At 39.7% G+C, this 17,721-nt stretch overlaps 2 protein-coding genes across 3 annotated transcripts in view; one reads left to right on the top strand and one right to left on the bottom strand.

Moving 5' to 3' along the window:
* LOC108043571 (S phase cyclin A-associated protein in the endoplasmic reticulum) overlaps positions 1-13,657 on the bottom strand; it is a 30,235-nt gene extending 16,578 nt beyond the window's left edge. Inside the window, exons 1-6 of the mRNA XM_017122334.2 lie at positions 12,984-13,657; positions 10,331-12,598; positions 8,832-10,269; positions 8,310-8,567; positions 8,124-8,247; positions 5,976-6,115 (exon numbers count right to left, since the gene is read on the bottom strand). Coding sequence (XP_016977823.2) covers positions 5,976-6,115; positions 8,124-8,247; positions 8,310-8,567; positions 8,832-10,269; positions 10,331-12,598; positions 12,984-13,161 — 4,406 coding nt within the window. The 5' untranslated portion in view covers positions 13,162-13,657. The remainder of the gene's footprint in view (positions 1-5,975; positions 6,116-8,123; positions 8,248-8,309; positions 8,568-8,831; positions 10,270-10,330; positions 12,599-12,983) is intronic.
* Positions 13,658-15,964: 2,307 nt separating this feature from the next.
* Positions 15,965-16,830, top strand: LOC108040461. 2 transcript variants are annotated; one of them, XM_044460159.1, is made up of 2 exons: positions 15,965-16,236; positions 16,342-16,830. In XM_044460159.1, exon 1 carries the CDS (start codon positions 16,062-16,064, stop codon positions 16,233-16,235), a length of 174 nt encoding a protein of 57 aa, XP_044316094.1. In that variant the 5' UTR covers positions 15,965-16,061; the 3' UTR covers position 16,236; positions 16,342-16,830. The 2 variants fall into 2 exon arrangements, with proteins under 2 accessions (XP_044316094.1, XP_044316095.1); XM_044460160.1 differs by having other exon boundaries at positions 16,301-16,830.
* Positions 16,831-17,721: the final 891 nt, after the last annotated feature.

The following is a 17,721-nucleotide window of genomic DNA, read 5'->3' as shown; positions in this document are numbered from 1 at the left end:
TTGGTGGGTGGTTGCTACCCCGCCTCCTCCCCCGTGAATTTTCCCCCGAGAGGAAAAACCCAAAACAGAGCAGTGGAAAAAAACAAGGGCAAAATCAAAGCGAATGCACTCAAACGAGGAGTGGCTCAGTCTCGGACTGAGCCTGTAGGTAATTCAATAGCCAAAAGCCGTACCGCTCGTACCCCCCACCCCCCGGTTCATCCTTTGACATGCGGCGGAGCTGGACAGGCACTCATCAAACTTTTGACATGCAGCTCGACAAGGGACAGGAGTTCGAGGGGAGGACGGGGGGAAGGACATAGCACATAGCTGCTGAGGCTGCTGCGCCTTTTTGCATGCAAAATGTCAGCGCATATGTCAGACTTTTGCATATGACCTCTTCGGGTTATGCGAGAAGAGGGTGCACTCGAAAGTTTCAAGTTTTCAGTCATTTACGAAAAACGTAACACAAAATGGTAATATTTTTCAGCAGTTTCAATAAATATTCATATTTATAAGAAAAACATGTATTTCCAAGTTTAAAATATAATAATAAATAACCCACACTAAGTCTATTAAGTCAAGGGTTGATTCAAATCTAAAAATATTTGAACTATTTTTTTTTAATTTATATAAATTCCACCCGCTATTCGATTCATAAAATATTTTACATATTTTTTTGTCGTTAACTTATTTATACACAAATTGCTTACAATAAAATCAAAAATTGTATTGTATTATTAACAAACATTTCTACATTAAACTAGTTTTTGATAAGTTTTTGGTTCCCAATACTCATTAAACCACCCTCTAAAAACTTGTTTTTTCGTCAGTCCTTTATGGACAAATGCATTTTGATGCAAATCTACAGCGAAGTTTTGGGCTACACTTCTTTTGAGCTACTACTCTGACCCTTGACCCCTCTCTATTTTGTACCACTCCCCCCCCAAACACCGCCCCTGCACTCACACTGCGCCGATTTCGGGATATTTGTGTGGGTTTTTGTGCAGGGGTTTTGCTATGATGTCTTTGTAACTGTAATTGATGCTGACTTTTTGACAGTTTGAATGTCGAAACGAACAGATGAGCAACGAGAGCTGAAAACGAAAACTGAAACTGGAATAGAAATTGAAACTGAAACTGAGCTTCAGATGAGCAGTTGAATACAGTCTGAAGAGGGGACAGATGACAACTCTGATTAGTTGTGCGACAGTTTTGTGATTTGAATTCAATTATGACATGCAAAAAGCTGGCAGGTGGTTTGTGTACAGGCGAGATTCTAGTACTTCAAAACAAGTTAAAACAGAATCAATTCGACTATCGAAAGGTCGGACTTAGCATCAATAAACCATTTCTTCTATTATCTATTAATTAAACTTATCTATTTAATAAAATTGTATTCCATTTGTGTAAAACTAATTATAAACTAAACTTATAAATAATAAACTTGTGAAATAAATGTTTAGAAACAAAGCAAACATTTAAATATACTGAATTTAAAATATATTTTGTAGAGTTTTTAAAATACTATACAATACATTGTAATGTCCGAAATGTACATCATTAAAATTTTAATTTAATATAATAATATTTAATTGACTGTGGGGAAAACTGCGAGTGCCTTGGATATTTTTCCAACACTGCAATTGCGAAAAGGAAATTCGAGGCGACCCCCCTCCCAATTTTTCACCCTCCTCCCCTCCCCTTTTTTGGGGGTAGCTGAAAGATCAATAAACACACCGTTAAGAGTCAATATTTTGATTTTCCTGCATGCGGGGGTGGCAAAAAAAAATGGAAAGGGCGAGGGGCAAACAAAAGGAGCGGCGCACTGAGCAAATAGGAAACTTCGCCAAAGCCAAACAAAGCAAAAGAGACAGCAACTGAGCCGAGTTTTCCCTATGCTCAGCCTTTTGTCAAAAAGAATCAACAGAGACGAGGGGAAAAACTGAAATCGGATATTAAACGCCGCACATAAAAAAAAACCAACAAACAAAGGCCCAACGAGGAGAAACAGGAGACCTCGAAGGATATTTTGAAAAGAGTGAGAGAAAGCGATAAGAGTGAAGAGCAACGAGGACAAAGGACCAAGAATGAAATTAATACATTTGACCAGATAGGAGAGTCAAAGACTATGGTCTATCGAAGGGGCGTAGTGGGCTGCTGTCTAGTTTAAGGTCTAAATAGTTTTACTAATATGTCGATAGTAAAATAAAACCCACAGCCACGTGTGTGTGTGTGAGTGTGCTTAGATGCCAGATATTGTCCTTGTAATTGAGCCAAAGTTTTATAGGCACAGGAAGAATACAGTATATAAAACCATGAATTTAAAAAAATGTAGTTAAATAATACTTATTTTGTTCATCCACATTGTTATAAAATTTATAAAGAACTTTAGTAAAGAACTTGATTAAAAAGTCGTCTTTTGCCTGATTATTTTGATTCATAAATTTGAATAGTATTTTCCTTTGCAATTTTATGGTTTTGGGCTGAAGAGATCTAATTTTGAAGTAAAATAAATTAGTTATTTCCAGATATTTATTTTGTCTTATAGTTCCTTTTTATGTGTAAGCACATTAAGGCTTTGGCATTTTGTAAAAAGTATTTTTCCTTTCTTAACTATTTTTAATCGCAGTGCAGACTGGGTAACAATGTCAATTGCAAAGTGCAGGCCACAAAAACTTGCACACTCGGACCCATGCATGCCAACGTCCTGTAGGATGTGAATGCAGCAGCTCCAAGGTCTGTCGGCCATAACTCCAAATTGGCCATTCGATCTGGTTACTTAAAGGGTAATTAAATTAACTGCCGCACAGCAGCTCAGCAGCAAGCGGAAGTAGCTCTGCCAGCATGTCGTCCTTGCTGACATCCTGGCAGTGGAAACAGCAGCCGCAGGAGCATCGGTAGACAAGCCAAAGGACGAGCACGCGGCTGGGTAAAATCGAAGATATTTTTTTCCCTACACCCAGAGAAATATGCATATTTCATTATGACGGCTTTTTAGGGGTGGCTAGGAAAGTAAAGGGGTTCCGGTTCGGGTTTCTGGTTTCGATTCCTCGCCAAGGGGTGTTTGCTTTATCGCGTGCCAAATCATCGTTATGATTGGGATGTGCCTCCTTTTCAGTTGTTGCGATTGATGATCAAATCGTGATTAAAATATATTTACTTCCCATTTTTTACCAGGAGGGCTAATGACTGGGTTGATTAATTATGAATCAATTACATTGTAAAAAGATATCTCATAGATCTGCGCACCGCTTATTGTGTGATGTGAAGGTGCCAGAGCGACGCAAATCAAATTTGTCATGGTTTTAGAATGGGTATGACATGCTGGGAGGTGGGAGGATACGATTTATGGTGGGCAATAAGGTTCTCCCATCTCCCATCCCATGGTTCTCCCATCAAATCCATCAATATGAATATGCATGAATTAATGATATGGGGAACAGCAAAAAATTTCAAAAACCAATTAAAAAAAAAAAAACACAAAATAAGCATCAGCGAAAATTAAAATTAAAACTTAAAACATCAACATGGTAAAAATCTGTCAACTAAATCGCACGATTGATAATTGCACCCGGTGTCTTGTCTTTTCCTTTATCATTTAGCAAAACAAAGTGAAATCTAATTAAAAGAGAACCAACTTTAAAATTCAGCAAATGGAGTTTTTCTTTAGAAAGCAGAATTGCAATAGAGAACAATTTTTTACCAGAAGTTTCCTAGTTTCAAGCAAAGTTTCAAAAGAAGAGAAACCCTTGTCTAGAAATAAAAGTTCCTCTTTGTCAACTTTAATTCGATTACACGACTCCACGAAAACTTTATTTAAATTAAAAACAAAATATTTAAAACTCCCCCCACCTGAACAATTACAAGTAAACAACAATTTAATTATGCATCCGACAAAAAAGCGGCACGTAAAAGAAAAAAAAAAGCTGCAATCGAATTAGGAAGACGGAAAATGCCAAATATTTCGTGGCCAAAATGGAAAAGAAACAGGAAACGGAATAGGGACAGAAGAAGAAGAAGTGCAAGATGGCGGACTATTCAAGTGCGGCGAATTGAGTTTCCCATTCGAGCAGGTTTATTTATTTTCAAGGCAAAATGGCGCAAGGTGCAGGCAAATAAAAGGGGGTGGGCAAGTCGGGGGTTGTTTCCCCAAAAATTATAGTCAAGAGAAAATTTGATTTTGCAAACGCTGTAATTGAATTGAGCGCCGAACAGCGCGCTACGAAAAATGGCCGATGGAATAAAGGCGAATAACCAAAAGAATAAGGATAAAAGGCAGCAGCAGCCACCACAAAAGGCTGCAAAGGAGACACACTAACGTAAAAAACACAACAATGGCTGGCTAATAAAATAAACGAAAAGCTTTTGTAAGCAAATTGAAAATATAAACAAACGAAAATTGATAAAGGACATAAAAAACGGCTGCCAACAAAATGGAATAATAAAAAATAAAAAGCAAACAGCTAGGAAAAGGCAGAAAATTGGTCAGAGCCCAGAGCACACACAAAAGGATAAACAAAAGCCACAGCACATGCAAGGAAAGCCAACACAAAAAATGGTTAGGAAAAACCGAAACAAAAACAAACGCAAATGTAACAAACAAAAGCCAATTCACAATTGGTAAATGCATAACAAGAAAGTTTTTCTATGTAAAAGTGTAAGGATAATACAAACATACACAAAACTAACTGATACATACTAGCACACATAAAAAAAATTGAATGCTCAGCGAAAAAATTATATAGGAAATTATTATCTAGGTATGTATGTTCAGGTATGTAAATTATGACCAGATTAAGATTTTTTATTGTTTATTTTTCCGTAAATAATTAAAAAAAAGAAAATATATAAGAATTTTTATTAATTTTTAAGATTATTGTATTAAAATAATCTACAGAACAAAATTAATAAAAATTCTTTTTTTACTGTGCATGAAAAATGTAAAAAAATGCGTCTATATTTGGGAGCTATAGAAACGTCAACAATAACAACCATTCGATTAAAACTTTGCCCACAAAATGAGCGCAAATTAAAGATAAACAGTGTGGCGAAAAGGGGGAAGAAGAAGAACGGAATCAGAATTGCCGAACTGGATGCAACATTAAAGTTTCTAATTTTGAAATTAAAGCACGTCAAAAGGCAACGAAGGGCGGCTATAAAAAATGTTTTAGTGCATTGAACGAACATCAATAACCGGATCAATAACGAGCAGTAAGTGTACAAAAGAATCATAAACCACACCAATATTACATGGATAAACATGAGGTAACTTAAAATATTTTTTAAATATAAATTTAAAAGAGTTTGCCTTTAATTATACAAGTCTATTAATTTCCATTTTTATAACATGAAAATATCGAGCTAACAATTAACAATTTAAATCATTTTTCTAACTGCCAAGGTCTAAAGACCATTGGATTGGACTTGTAAATATATACATTTTTATCAAATGTCTAAAACTTGATATACAACATTTTTTTATGTAAGAGATGTCTCACAGATAAAGTAAAGAAGTATTCTTTCTGTACGCTTTAAAATTCAACAATATTAAAAAATAAATAATATAATAAAATCAAATTATACTATAACTGTTTTCTGAGAAGTAACGTCTCATCTTTTGTGATATCACTCTAATAAACAAAACCCCAAAATCATGCGAAAGCGTCCCATATGCTGTGCATCAGTGTGACCAACTAAATAAAAACTAAAATTAAAAATAACATTTTTTAAGCGCGGTGACGCGAGCAGCGCAGCCGACAGCGACGTCGGCGCTGGCAGCGCAGCCGCATTCGCTATCCCGCTCTCGGGCAGACACGCCCTCTGTGGTGTGCAAAAGGGATAGCAGCCGCGCAGACTACTATAGACATCCCGCTCCCACTCACACCAAGTTTCGAAGTCGTTTTTCGAACTCGCGGGAGTTCCCCTTTTTTCATTCGAAGTTTTTATAGTTGGCCGCAATAAACCGGCGTAGTTGCACTTGTTGTTGTACTCACTTTATCATGTCCGGCAGGCGTTCCGGAACTTTTGGGTGGGTGTTCTTCTTCACGTAACTTGAGGACAGCGCCTCCGTGCAGGCCAGCATTAGCTCCGTGGACAACTCGACCGGATGTTGTGGTGATTTTTCTTCGGGTAACTGCAACAGTTCGAAAAGGAGTTAGAAAAACATATATTTTGTTTATACGCACGTTTTATTTTTATAAAAAATATGTATCGATGGGTAGATATTTCTAATTATAAAGTAATAAAGCAAATAAAGTAATAAGTAATTTTAATGGATAAAGCCCTTATTGTCAAAAAGAAAGCAAATAGTTTTGCCTTTGGTTAACGAATATTTATGTTTTAACTTTGTGGCAACTTTTTGATCAACTTTAAATGCTTTAAAAGCATACAAGCAAAACAGGATCGTAACAACAATTACTGTCAGTAGTTTCTTTTAATTTTTAAATAATTTAATATTGTAATATCTGTCGGATAAGCTTGGTATATAAACCCAGACGGATGCACAATTGTTGCATGCTTTTTGGGGCCATCACAGAAATTCTTTTCCCTGTGTTTAAATTAATTATCAATTTAAGCAGAAACAAAAGACAGACGGAGAGACTGAGAAATATACACGCACATCAATCAAAATGTTAATTGATATTTCTCCCTCGCTCACTTTCAGTTAACTTTTTCACTCTGTTGCGCCTTATTCGCTTCCCTCTTTCTCTCCATCTCCCCTTTCTTCTTCATTACATGACAAGCGGCGCGCGCGCTGATCCATCAACAAAAAAAGGAAGGTGAAAAAGAGTGGGGCAGGGGGCGGTGGGAGCGACAATAAACACGAGCCAAGTTAACAATGCCAACAACCAACAACAACTCCAAAGTGCGATGAGCAGTAAAAATATTTTTATAGATTTAAATAAAAAATACCTACAAAAAATGCAAGAGGATCTACCCGACTCTTTGGTACCCCTTCACTATTTCATATTTAAATAATTATTACCAAGTCTAAAATGTTTAACTCCCTATCAAAAAATATGAAAATACATTTTAAGTTTTTAAAATAATTATAATTATAATTCAGTATAATCGAAGTTTTGAAAACTTTTTAAACTTAATAGTCGATAGATTTTTTTAAAATTTTTTTACAACAATGACGGATTTTTAAGTCGACTGATTGCCTGCATTATAAAACCTTTACCTCCATCAGTAAAGGGTATTATTTAAGAAAAACATATTTATACATCAAAAATAAAAAGGATGAAAAGTAAGGAAAAAAACATTTATTGGGTGGGAGAGTGGCTTTTTATGCGATTTAACGATTGATTTAACAGCAGCCGCAAAAGTATAAACATTTTACACGCTGACAAATTGGCCAGGAAAGGGAAAAGCAGTGGAGCCGCGGGGGGTCCATGGAAGGGCGGTCAGGGTACCGACCTAGTGCTTAAAAATTGATAGGCCAAGCGACAGACGAGCGAGCGCACGAGGCCAGTAAATAAAATTCAAATAAAAATGCCAAACAAACAAAAGGCAGCGCCAAATAAAAGCGTCAAAGAAATGGCAAATAAACAACGCCAGCCAAACGAGCAAAAACAAAAGCTGAATCGAAACATAAACTTTAAACAGGGCCAAATAAGCAACGAGGACTGATCGACCTGCAAATGCTCTTCCTAAGTAATTAGTTTAAAAAAATCCAATTATTGAAAGCTAGATTCTATTGTACACAGATGAAAACAATGAAAACTTAATTTTTAAAAAATAATTACTATGCTTCCTTTTTATAATTTTTACAAGTTCTAAAATATAAAAACACTTAGTAGAAAAAGCCTACCGTTTAATGTACGTTATTTGTTCTTAGACCTATGAAAATTTCTTAAGACCCCAACAAATCTAGGATTTTTTTTCTCGCGGGTTAAAGACGAACAGAGACATAAACGCGGCCAAGTGTTAAGTGGCTGCCAGGCAGGACCAGACCGCCAGCCAAGTACGAATTTATACTATACACATAGGCGACATCCGACGTGGCCTGGGGAATTGTGAGTTGCCAACTTTTGCGACTGCTCAAACCCTCTCCCCCAATCTCACGGACATCCCCTGAAGGCGAGGACGACTGCCTGGCGACACTTTTCTTTTGTGAGGCGTTTGCTTTTGAGGATTACCTGGAAACTCTTGTTGATGGCATCGAACAGAACGGTTATGGAATTGCCCAGAAGAGCATGACGAGCAATCTGAGGGCACACCGAGCAGGCATTCCTATACAGCTGCACGGCCAAATGAACGGATCTGAAATTATTAAACACATAAGTACTTAAATTTTTTAAATTTATAAATTTATGCCAACCCACTTTCTTGAGATCTCAGAGTTTTCCTCCAAGCCCTTGCTGATCACATGATTGGCCAAGATCCCCAAAGCATCCATGTAGAGAAAAGCTTGGAAATCGAAGTTCTGAGCCTTTGGTATCACACGCAAAAGGTTTCCTAGGTTCCTATCCAGTCCCTGGGCTCCTCCTCCCTTGACCACCAGATTTAATAGCTTTGGCACTGAACTATCCCTTTTCACATAGGCGGGTAAAGGTTCCAAACTCTCCAAATACTCGGCAGCGCTGTAAGAATGAACAATTGTTAAAAAATGAATTGTTCATATCAATACAAATAAAGGTTTAAAGACAGGTTATACGTAACAAAGAAGATTTCCGAGATCAGATTTATAATTTCATGAAATTAAATCTCATTAATTTAAAACAGTCAGTCAATAAAACTTTAACGATTAAGCGGAATTTCAGAACACGTCAATATACCCAAATTAAAATTATACAATAATTAATTTAGTTTCATCATTAAAAGTTAACCAATCCCATTTTACTTACTTCTGACTCATCCTCTGTTTAAGCTTCTTCATCTTCTTTTTATAGCTCCTCGAATGTCCAGGGATTCCTCCCACGTCGGAAAGTGTAGAAGACAAATCACAATCCTCATTGGTGGTGCTTGTGGTATTTCCATTCAAGACGTCATCGGACTCATCCTGATCGCCCCGGTCGTCATCCGCCTGCCTTGTGGGCATGGTCAGTTCCAGAGCCCTCTGCCGGATATGCTCGATGTTCTCCTCATGGCGGCGAGCGGACTCCATCTGCTTTTGAAGAATCTTGCGTTGCAGTTCCTCTGTGGTTTGTTGCTGCTGGACTTGTAAGGCTAGAAGTCTCCCTTCACGATCCCTGGCTTTTTCCCTGGCCAGAGCCTGACGTTGTTTTTCCTTCTCCTCCTGCATCTTGCCAATCCTTTGTTCCTTTTCCAACCGCGTCTCATTCATCTTTTCGAGCTTTAGCAGACGTTCTTTTTCCAGAGCTTGGCGACGTCTTTCCACAGCCGCTTCTTTGGCCAGCTTTTCTTCCACCCTCTTTTGTCGCTCCTGCTCCAAATCTTGCAGTCTTCCCTCTGTTTCCTTGGAGGATTCCAGAAGATCCAATCGTTTGTTCTGAGCTTCAATGTTTTTGATAAAGTTAATTTCCTTAAGTTTTTTCTCCTCATCGTGAGCTTTCTCAATGATTTGCTTGAGATATTGCTCACGATTTTCAGCTGCCCTTTGCAGTCTTCCTTGCATTTTTTGGCGTTTGTCTTCGATAATTTGATTTTTTGCTGCCTTGACATCTTCCACTCTTGAAAATAGTTGCTGCAGCTTAGCTGCCTTCTCTTGCTGAAGCAGATTTCTTTTCAGCTGAGCCTTTGCTTGTTTTGCCTGATATTTCTTCAGAGTTTCCTGTAGAGAACGACGCCTGGAAGGCGAAGATAGCTTCTGATGCAGTTCCTGAGCTCTTCCCGGATGTCTTGCCACATATGCCTGCAAAGTGGCCAAAGCCTCTGCTCTCTCATTCCAGGACATATCAGATAGCAAAGCCTGATATCTTAACTCCAAGCTGGCATTCTCATCGTCACTCATGGTCACAAAAACAGCCGAGTCGTCGCCGCTACCCAACTCCAATCCATCGTCCTGCTCCTCCAGCTGAACTTCACAGTCCGTTTCATCCGTTTCCGTATCCACATCGATCTCCGTTTGCTCAAGTTCTCTGATTTGTCGCTCCAGGGACTCCTGAACCTCAACTAATATCTTTTCATTGCGCTCTTCCTCGTTGTCATCCGTATTTTGCTCCTCGTTTTCATCACAGGCACTTAGGATGCAAGCATTGTGTTTCAGGCTTCCATTTGGAAGCTTGCAGCGGGCAATGCTCTCGTAAAGTTCTCCGATGGTTTTGGAGAACTCGCAGTTGGTCTGGATCTTGATATCTATCTTGCTGTGGTCCTCGTTGTTGGCTAAAAATAAATGAAATTAGATTAATTTAAATATTAGTGATATGTACAAGTAGGAACCCACATTCCACGACAGTTTCCGCGGATGAGGAACTGCTGTTGCCTTGTTTGTTTCCCTGCTCTTTCTGCTGAAGTTTTCTCAGTGCATTTTTCTCACTTCTCATGTACTCCTTATGCAATGATGTCATCTTCAGGCCTGTAAGATCAGATTTCTGTCTTTTAATAATAGACGTGCGTCCAATAGAACTATTGTTGCTGCTGGGTGTGGGAGCCACCTGCTTCTCCGACTTTTCAGTATTCTCTGATTTCTCTTGCTTCTCTGGTTTCTTCACTTGGCTGGTGGTGTTTCTCTGAACTGGAAATGAATTCACCTTGGCCTTGGCATTCTTGATTTCCGGTCGGGATATTGTTAAAGTTGCCTTGGCTTTAGCCTTAGTCTCTGCTGGCGGGGCTCCATTTTGCCCTGAATTCGATTTGCCGAAAGTTTTTTCTTCACTTGCAAATGATCCTCGTCCTTTCTGTTTGTCTTTGTGCTCCTGCTCTTTCTGTTGTTCATTTAGCAACGCCAACGTGGGCAAACTGGCATACCCCGTGGGCTGATTAAATCTATTCGCCCAGTGCATACTGCTCCTCCTGCGATTTTTCACAGTCAACCAACCGTCGTTAGCATCTGTCGGCAGTTGGATCTGCTTAGGCTCGGAATGCCGTTCCTCCTTTAAAGTGCTTCTTGAATTTGAGAGCTGTTCATTGCTAGCTTTAAGAGTAGATGTGGAACTCGCTATATCCTCCCTGGAACTGAGTCTCGAACTCATAGTTGTTCTTCTGGCAGTGCTTAGAATGGAACTAGGAGCCGTTTTCTTCGATAAAGTTCTAGCACCAGTGGAAGGATTTGTATTAACGGTACTCCCATTTATTTCCAGCATGGTTCTGGATCGTGCTGACAGTCTGGAGGCCACATTGTTGGGAGGGCCATAGCACTCGGTTTTGCTGGAGGGTCTGGGGGGCTGCAATCCACTTTTACCACCTATTTTTGGTGGAGGAGGAGCTGTTTTAAGCCGACGTAAACCATTGACTTGTGGCGCGGGATTTGTCTTTATTTGACTTGGTTTAGTTGCTATTGTCTTATGGGCTATTATTCCCCCAGTCGGCGGTACAGCCTTCTTCACGGGGCGATTTAGCACACTGGAATATTTGAGGGGACTGTTTTGGACAGTATTGCCTGCTATGGGATTCAAGGGTTGTGGTTTCTTGAAAAGCTCTGCCACGGGCTTAACGAGAGTGCTAGGTGGCGTGGGCTCTTTGTTGGCCTGCTGGTTAAGTAACGCATTCTCCATGGACTCTAGGGAAGCCACAGTCATCTCCAGAGCAGTGGGTTCTAGTGCTGTTTCCATCAATGCAGTCTCCTTGTTCAAATCCGCTTCATTTATGATTGGTTGTTTCAGAGAAGGCACCTCTAGTTTGTTTGAGATTTCCTCTTTGTTATCTTTATCTACTGGAATGATTACTTCTTCTGAAGCCGAGTTCTCTATCTTCTCCTGAGCTTCTCGTTCCTCCGCCTCCCTGCGCATTTTCTCCCGGACATCCGCTAAAGTTAAGTGTGGATCTTCCAGATCCGTTTGCGAATACTGGGTGTTTAGCTGCACATAATTTGATTTGTCGCCACTCAAATCCAGAGGACCCTCCATGTTGTCAGATTGGGATGATCCTTGAGTAGCTCGCTTGCTTGCCGCAAAGAGTTCCCTGACATTAAGACGCATTGCTCCCTTTGGCACTTGGTCGTAAGCACGCAGAAGTTTTTTGGGCGATATCTGTCCATGATCACAGCACGGTGAGGTTTTTCCGGATTGAGAGCCGGGAAACAAGGCTGGACTCGATTTGCCCGAGTTGTTGGGGCTGCACAGACTTTTGGTTCGAACTCTGGGAGTGGGATTGCTCTTACGCACTTCCCAAGCTAGGCTTTGGGGTCGTTGTTGAAGCGGTCGAGATTCATAGTCCCAGGATACTTTGAACCACTCGCTTAGCGCCTTAAAGTCCCGCACATAGTTCTCCAGCACTAGGATCGCCTCTTGGCAGCTGGAGATGTTTTCATAGCATTCTACAGTTTGGTAGATTTCATTGACAGCTCTCTGCAGATTCCCAAAAAGCAAGGCCCAGTATCTGGCTTGCAGCTCCGACTTTTTATCTCTCCCTGTTGAGGCGCTACGCACGCGTGGGCCATTGCTTCCACCTCCTGCATTTTCGGAGGGTTTTAGTCGCGGTGAAGTGGGCGACTGGCAGTTTTTTGGCGTACCGCTAGGCGACTTCATTGGCACCATCGGCGGCTTGCGATAGCCTGTAACGGATAAATTTAAGTAAAAGGAAAAAACTAAAATGGAAAAAGTCGACTTTCCTATACCCGGCACTCAATTTCTACTAATCATTGTTAACTTTCTGTATCTTTGTTGAGTATTCGTATAGAAACTGATCAAAATAAATTTTTTTTTGGAAATTCCTAAATGATTGTTTCATCTTTTGTAGATTCCCACAAGAGGATATTAAAAGGGGATAGCGATATGTCTTCATAAGAAACTTGCCATATAGGGCACATATTAAATTAACATGATTATTAAACCATATAGGATTATCTTATGCTTCCTCTATACATTACTAGCAATACAAAATAACCAACAAACTCCTCAAGTATCGAGTATCGGAAGGTAACAATTTGTGTGTCTTACAGTCGCCATTTAAGAGTACGCCTCCGCTTCCAGCTGCTCCTCCATCGCTACCAGCAACTCCTCCTCCTCCGCCTATGGATCCACTAGCACCACTCGAAGTTGTCTCATCGCAGAACTGGTAGACGAGCAGATTCTTCGCTTCTCTTCCCTCGCGACTTAAGACCTCTCGCATTTCCATTGTTGGGAGATAGACCGAAAAGCTGCTGCCTGTTGTTGTTGTTGCCTGGGTTTCGTCTGCTGCTGCTGCGCTGCCTCTGCCTGCGTCTCTGCCCACGCAGCTGCTGCAGCTGTTCACGCAACTTTTGGTTTCGTCCTTTGTGGCAGCCCGAATCCTGATTAGTTCCTCGACTTTTGCAATCCGCCGCTGGAAACGCTCACTTCCTCTCCGAATTTAATTGATTATTTCGTCTTTTTCGACGTCTTCTACTTAAAGCGACGCTTCTTTGTTGTTTTTGTCGCTGGATTTCGCAACGCCAGCGGACTGGGTAGCATTTTCGCACGATGGCACCTGGTTATATCCACATCGACTTTGTCGATCGACGCCTACCGTGTGTCCTCCCCACTGTTCCACAACGTAGTTCCTTGTCGTGGCCCTGTTAAATGGAAAAATTCCTTTGAATATGCGTCCAAAAATTCTGATTTCTGCCAATTTCAGCCGAGCAGAGCCAGCTGATTTGGACGCAGGGCTGCTTGGGTTACCAGTGCAATCGATCAATCGATGGGAGGCACAACAATCGATGATAAGAGCGCGTAGTCAATCGATATGAAACGTAAATTCAAACTCGGCATAATTGCACTTTTTATAAATTGTGCTTCGTAAAGATATTTATAAGAGTACTCCTACGTAAACAATTACATTGCTGAATATTATATTAAAAAACTGAAATTTAGATTAGTTAGATCTATAGAGAATTACAACATTAAGTTTTTGATATATTTTATTTCTAAATCCTATTTTCTGGGTCAATGTAAGTATTAGGAAATTTGGCTAGGGCTTAAAGAATTAAATTAAAATTAAACTTGAAAATACGCTTTTAATGGGGAATATTTATTTCTTCAGCTTATTTTGATTTTACAATATATGTACGCAAAGAGCTCCACCGATGGACAATAAAAGCTTACATTTAAAGGTGGCGCTCCACCTCCAAGCTCCAACCGAAAGCTCCCCAATGCGAAAAGGAGACAACGAGAGGTCCGGTAGAGCAGCATAGCTAGAGGGCGAGAATAATCGCCGGCGACTTGAAAAACCAGTCTACTGGATCTGCGGGCCTGTTACAATTCCGGTCTAAATCTAAATGATGCTGCTCACTGCTCTAGTTGTTCGAATTGGAAGTGCCAGCGGAGCGAAAAACCGCGGAAAAGACGAAAGTAAAAGAACCCGGAGTCGGTACTAGCTCCAGTCACACCTTTTTCCCTTTAACCACTCAACTTTTGAGTACTGAGTATATTACTTTGACACCAGATATTAAAATCAAGTTATTTCCCAGCTAAGGAGTGTCTTCTCCATACGCATATTACTTCCATTTTTTGACGCCTGCAACTTAACCAACACTAATTTTCGAATTAAGGCAACGGATGGGAAAACGAAATCGAAAAAAGACAATATCGTCACTTGAGCCACACAATTTCGATTCATGGACTCTAATGAACAGGCGCCCAGGTAAAATAACCAGTTGTCCATGAGATTTATAGTCACTCGACCTCCGATTTCGTTCCGTTTCAACTGAGTGTGAATTTCTCAGGCCCATGTGCGGTATATGTTTGTTGGTTTGTTTGATTGTTTACTTGTTTGTTTACCTCTCGCCATGGAGTCTCTTTTGAGAGGGTGTGTATGTGCGTTAGTAGGTGTGTGGGGCAACCACCGACTGAGTGGTGATTTTGGGGGAAATCATATTTTGAATTGAGTGGTGGATAGAGTTATACTCGGGATGTGCGCAGCACATATTTATAAGCTCATTCCTTGGGGTTTCTTTATTTATTTAGCTTGGTGTCTCATTTTACTCAGTTAATGTTACAAATTTAAGAACTCTTTTATTAGATTAGAAGATCAAAAACTTTATGAAAATTATTATTATTATTATTATGAATAAGTAATTGGGTATGTTCATTGTCTTAAACATATTAAAAATTTGTATTTAGGACGGACACAAAAATTGGCGATGGGAGAAAATGATTAATAATTAAATGTAATATCTTATTTCCTGGACAATATCATGTACCTTCTCCAAATTATTTATTCAGTTTAAATAAATACTAATTTATTCTTTGGAACTTTAATTTAAAAGTGCATTAAAATAATTGTATATTTTCTGATTAACCTGTAAGGAATACTTTTTTTAAAAGTTTTGACAAAGTGTTAAATTATTTTTACCAACTTGATTGGTTAGCCTTAAATGCCACCAATTGCCATTGATTTTTCAATAGGCAGAATTACCATTATTCTTATTTTTCTTTTGTAATTTGGTTCTTATATTTCTGAGCAACCCGACATCCTACATACGTCATGTTGGCATGCCTGGAAGCTTGAAAAAATCCTTGAACATATTGACGAACCAGGAGTGCAGTAGCCGGAGCTGCATGACTGACGAAGTGTGGCACACATAACTGGAATAACTGCTGCCAAGTCAATGCCACATTATCGGGAACTGAAGTTTCTTTGGGGGTGGCGGCGGGAGTGGAGTGGAGTGGATGAGGCGAAGTGGAAACACGACATTCGTGGAGCCGACCATTAGAGGAAGCCTTGTCCAAGACTGAACGTTAGGGGCAGATGAAGGGGCAGGCGAAACCGGGGAATCAGGCAGAGGATGTGGCTCCAGTTGTCTGGCAATTGCTTAGACATTCCTGGAGCTCCTCAAGGCCGCTTTTGGAAGTGCACAGTGGCCACAAATCGATCTATTTATAACTTTAAATCATATTTAATTAATAATGTTGCATATATTTTAAACTATATTCTCAGTAGGTCTTTCCCCATTGTCTTTCAATCAGTTGACAAATTTCTAAGCATTTTATATGTTTTAGAGGAACGTTTTTTTAAATCCTGTTCTTCCGTTTGCTGTTGTGGTCCTTGAATTCCCAACTATGGCAGTTGTACCAGTTTGCAATATTCACACGATACGACCAAATCCACTACAGGGTCTGGAATTTTTATACGTACCTCTGCACTATAGTCTACATGTGACTACCACTCTAATTTCTGCCATTGGGACCTTCTTGTACCGCCTGTGGTCGCCGCCCTTGAGGAGAAGTTGGTAAGGTAAGTGTATAAAATAAATAAGTCCTATAGGACATCAGGGACTTATCACTTATTATCTAATTAGGTATAGGGTACTTCGTACTTATTTCTCCACACCATCCACAGTGCCTCAGATGCAGAAGAAGCCTTAGCAAGGAGAGGTTAAAGAAGCCAGACTTGGACACCAAAGGAATTCGAAGCCGGGGACGGACACGACATAAAGCGAGGCAGATGAAGAAGATGTTAGCCCGAGCGGATGCATAAGTAAAGTACGAGGAGGGACAAGAAGGGACCATGACCAGGACCAGTCTGGACTTAGGGCGCTGGCTTGGATCGGGAGCAGGAGGAGGAGGTGGAGCAGGAAAAAGAGGAAGAGGTCGATGGGAATACGAGAAGAGGCAGCATCAACAGCCACAGCAGCATAAACAAAACGACCAGCAGACCTGAAGGAACGGAAGAACCAAGCACTGAACGAAATTCAGCCAGTGTTTTCTTTTATATTTAAATTTAAACAATAAGTGTATTTTTAATTGATTTCGTTTTAATTGGTTAAAATCCATAAATAAACCCAATATAAAAAATATGTTAAGGAGTAAAATACAGATACAATGTACCAATATCTTGTATGCGGATTGCAAACACTTTAACTGAAGCATTGAAAGGTTCGAAGATTAGAAGTATTTGCGGAATATTTATAAAAGGCAATGTATCTTTTTTTGTAATAATTAATAATTAGAAAAAAAAGGAACTAAAAACAATGAATAAAAAGAAAGGTGTACCTTAAAGCGATCCAAATTTGTATACAAATTTTAAGGTCGTTATCCCAGAAAGAAACTAAAAACCAGAATTTAGATTTTGAAATGGTATCTTTAGACCACGCTAGTGAACCTTTATATTTGAAATCTTATTTCAACTTCACCTCTTTTAGGAACCATCATTATGTCCTTTAGGGGTCAGATCGCCAAGGTTACTGAAATAAATTATTGTTTTTTACACATTTAAAAAGGTTAAAAAAAAGTTTTTAAGCGATTTAAGCCATTTTATGAAAGAGATAGTCCTGTTTCCAAAATCGGCCTGTTTTCGGTAAAGGACTATCTTTTTTTCAGTGCTTCAGACCCTGGGAGCAGACTCAATGCAACAATAAAGAAAAAACGGAAAAAAAAGGCAGTGTGTGTGTGAGCGATTCTCCGGCTGTCTCTTGTTGAAATTCTCCCCATCCTCTTCCTCTTCTTCATGGGAAAATTCAGGCCGTGGGAATACATGTGAAATTTCGATGGTGTCCGGGAACAGGCGAGCAGCAGCGATGGAAAGATACATGAGAAGCAGTTAGAGCAGCAATCCACCCCCTTCCCATCCACTTCCACTTCCCATTCCCATGCCGATTCCCATGTACTGTATATTATATTCCCCATGTCATTCCAAGCGAAAAAGAATTCTAAGCTAGAGCGAGAGGGCTAGAGTGTGTGTTGGGTTGCATATCTGTTGCGAAGGGCCCAAGAAGGATTG

The sequence above is a fragment of the Drosophila rhopaloa genome, unplaced genomic scaffold (assembly GCF_018152115.1).
Source record: "Drosophila rhopaloa isolate 14029-0021.01 unplaced genomic scaffold, ASM1815211v1 contig_2, whole genome shotgun sequence".
In the NCBI taxonomy this organism is placed as follows: Eukaryota; Metazoa; Arthropoda; class Insecta; order Diptera; family Drosophilidae; genus Drosophila; species Drosophila rhopaloa.
Note: the sequence above shows the minus strand (reverse complement) of the source record. Positions and strands in the feature narration are given on the sequence as shown.

Bases quoted from the DNA above. Each gene is read 5' to 3' on its own strand.
- LOC108040461 (XM_044460159.1), top strand. From the start codon at position 16,062: ATGGCAGTTGTACCAGTTTGCAATATTCACACGATACGACCAAATCCA.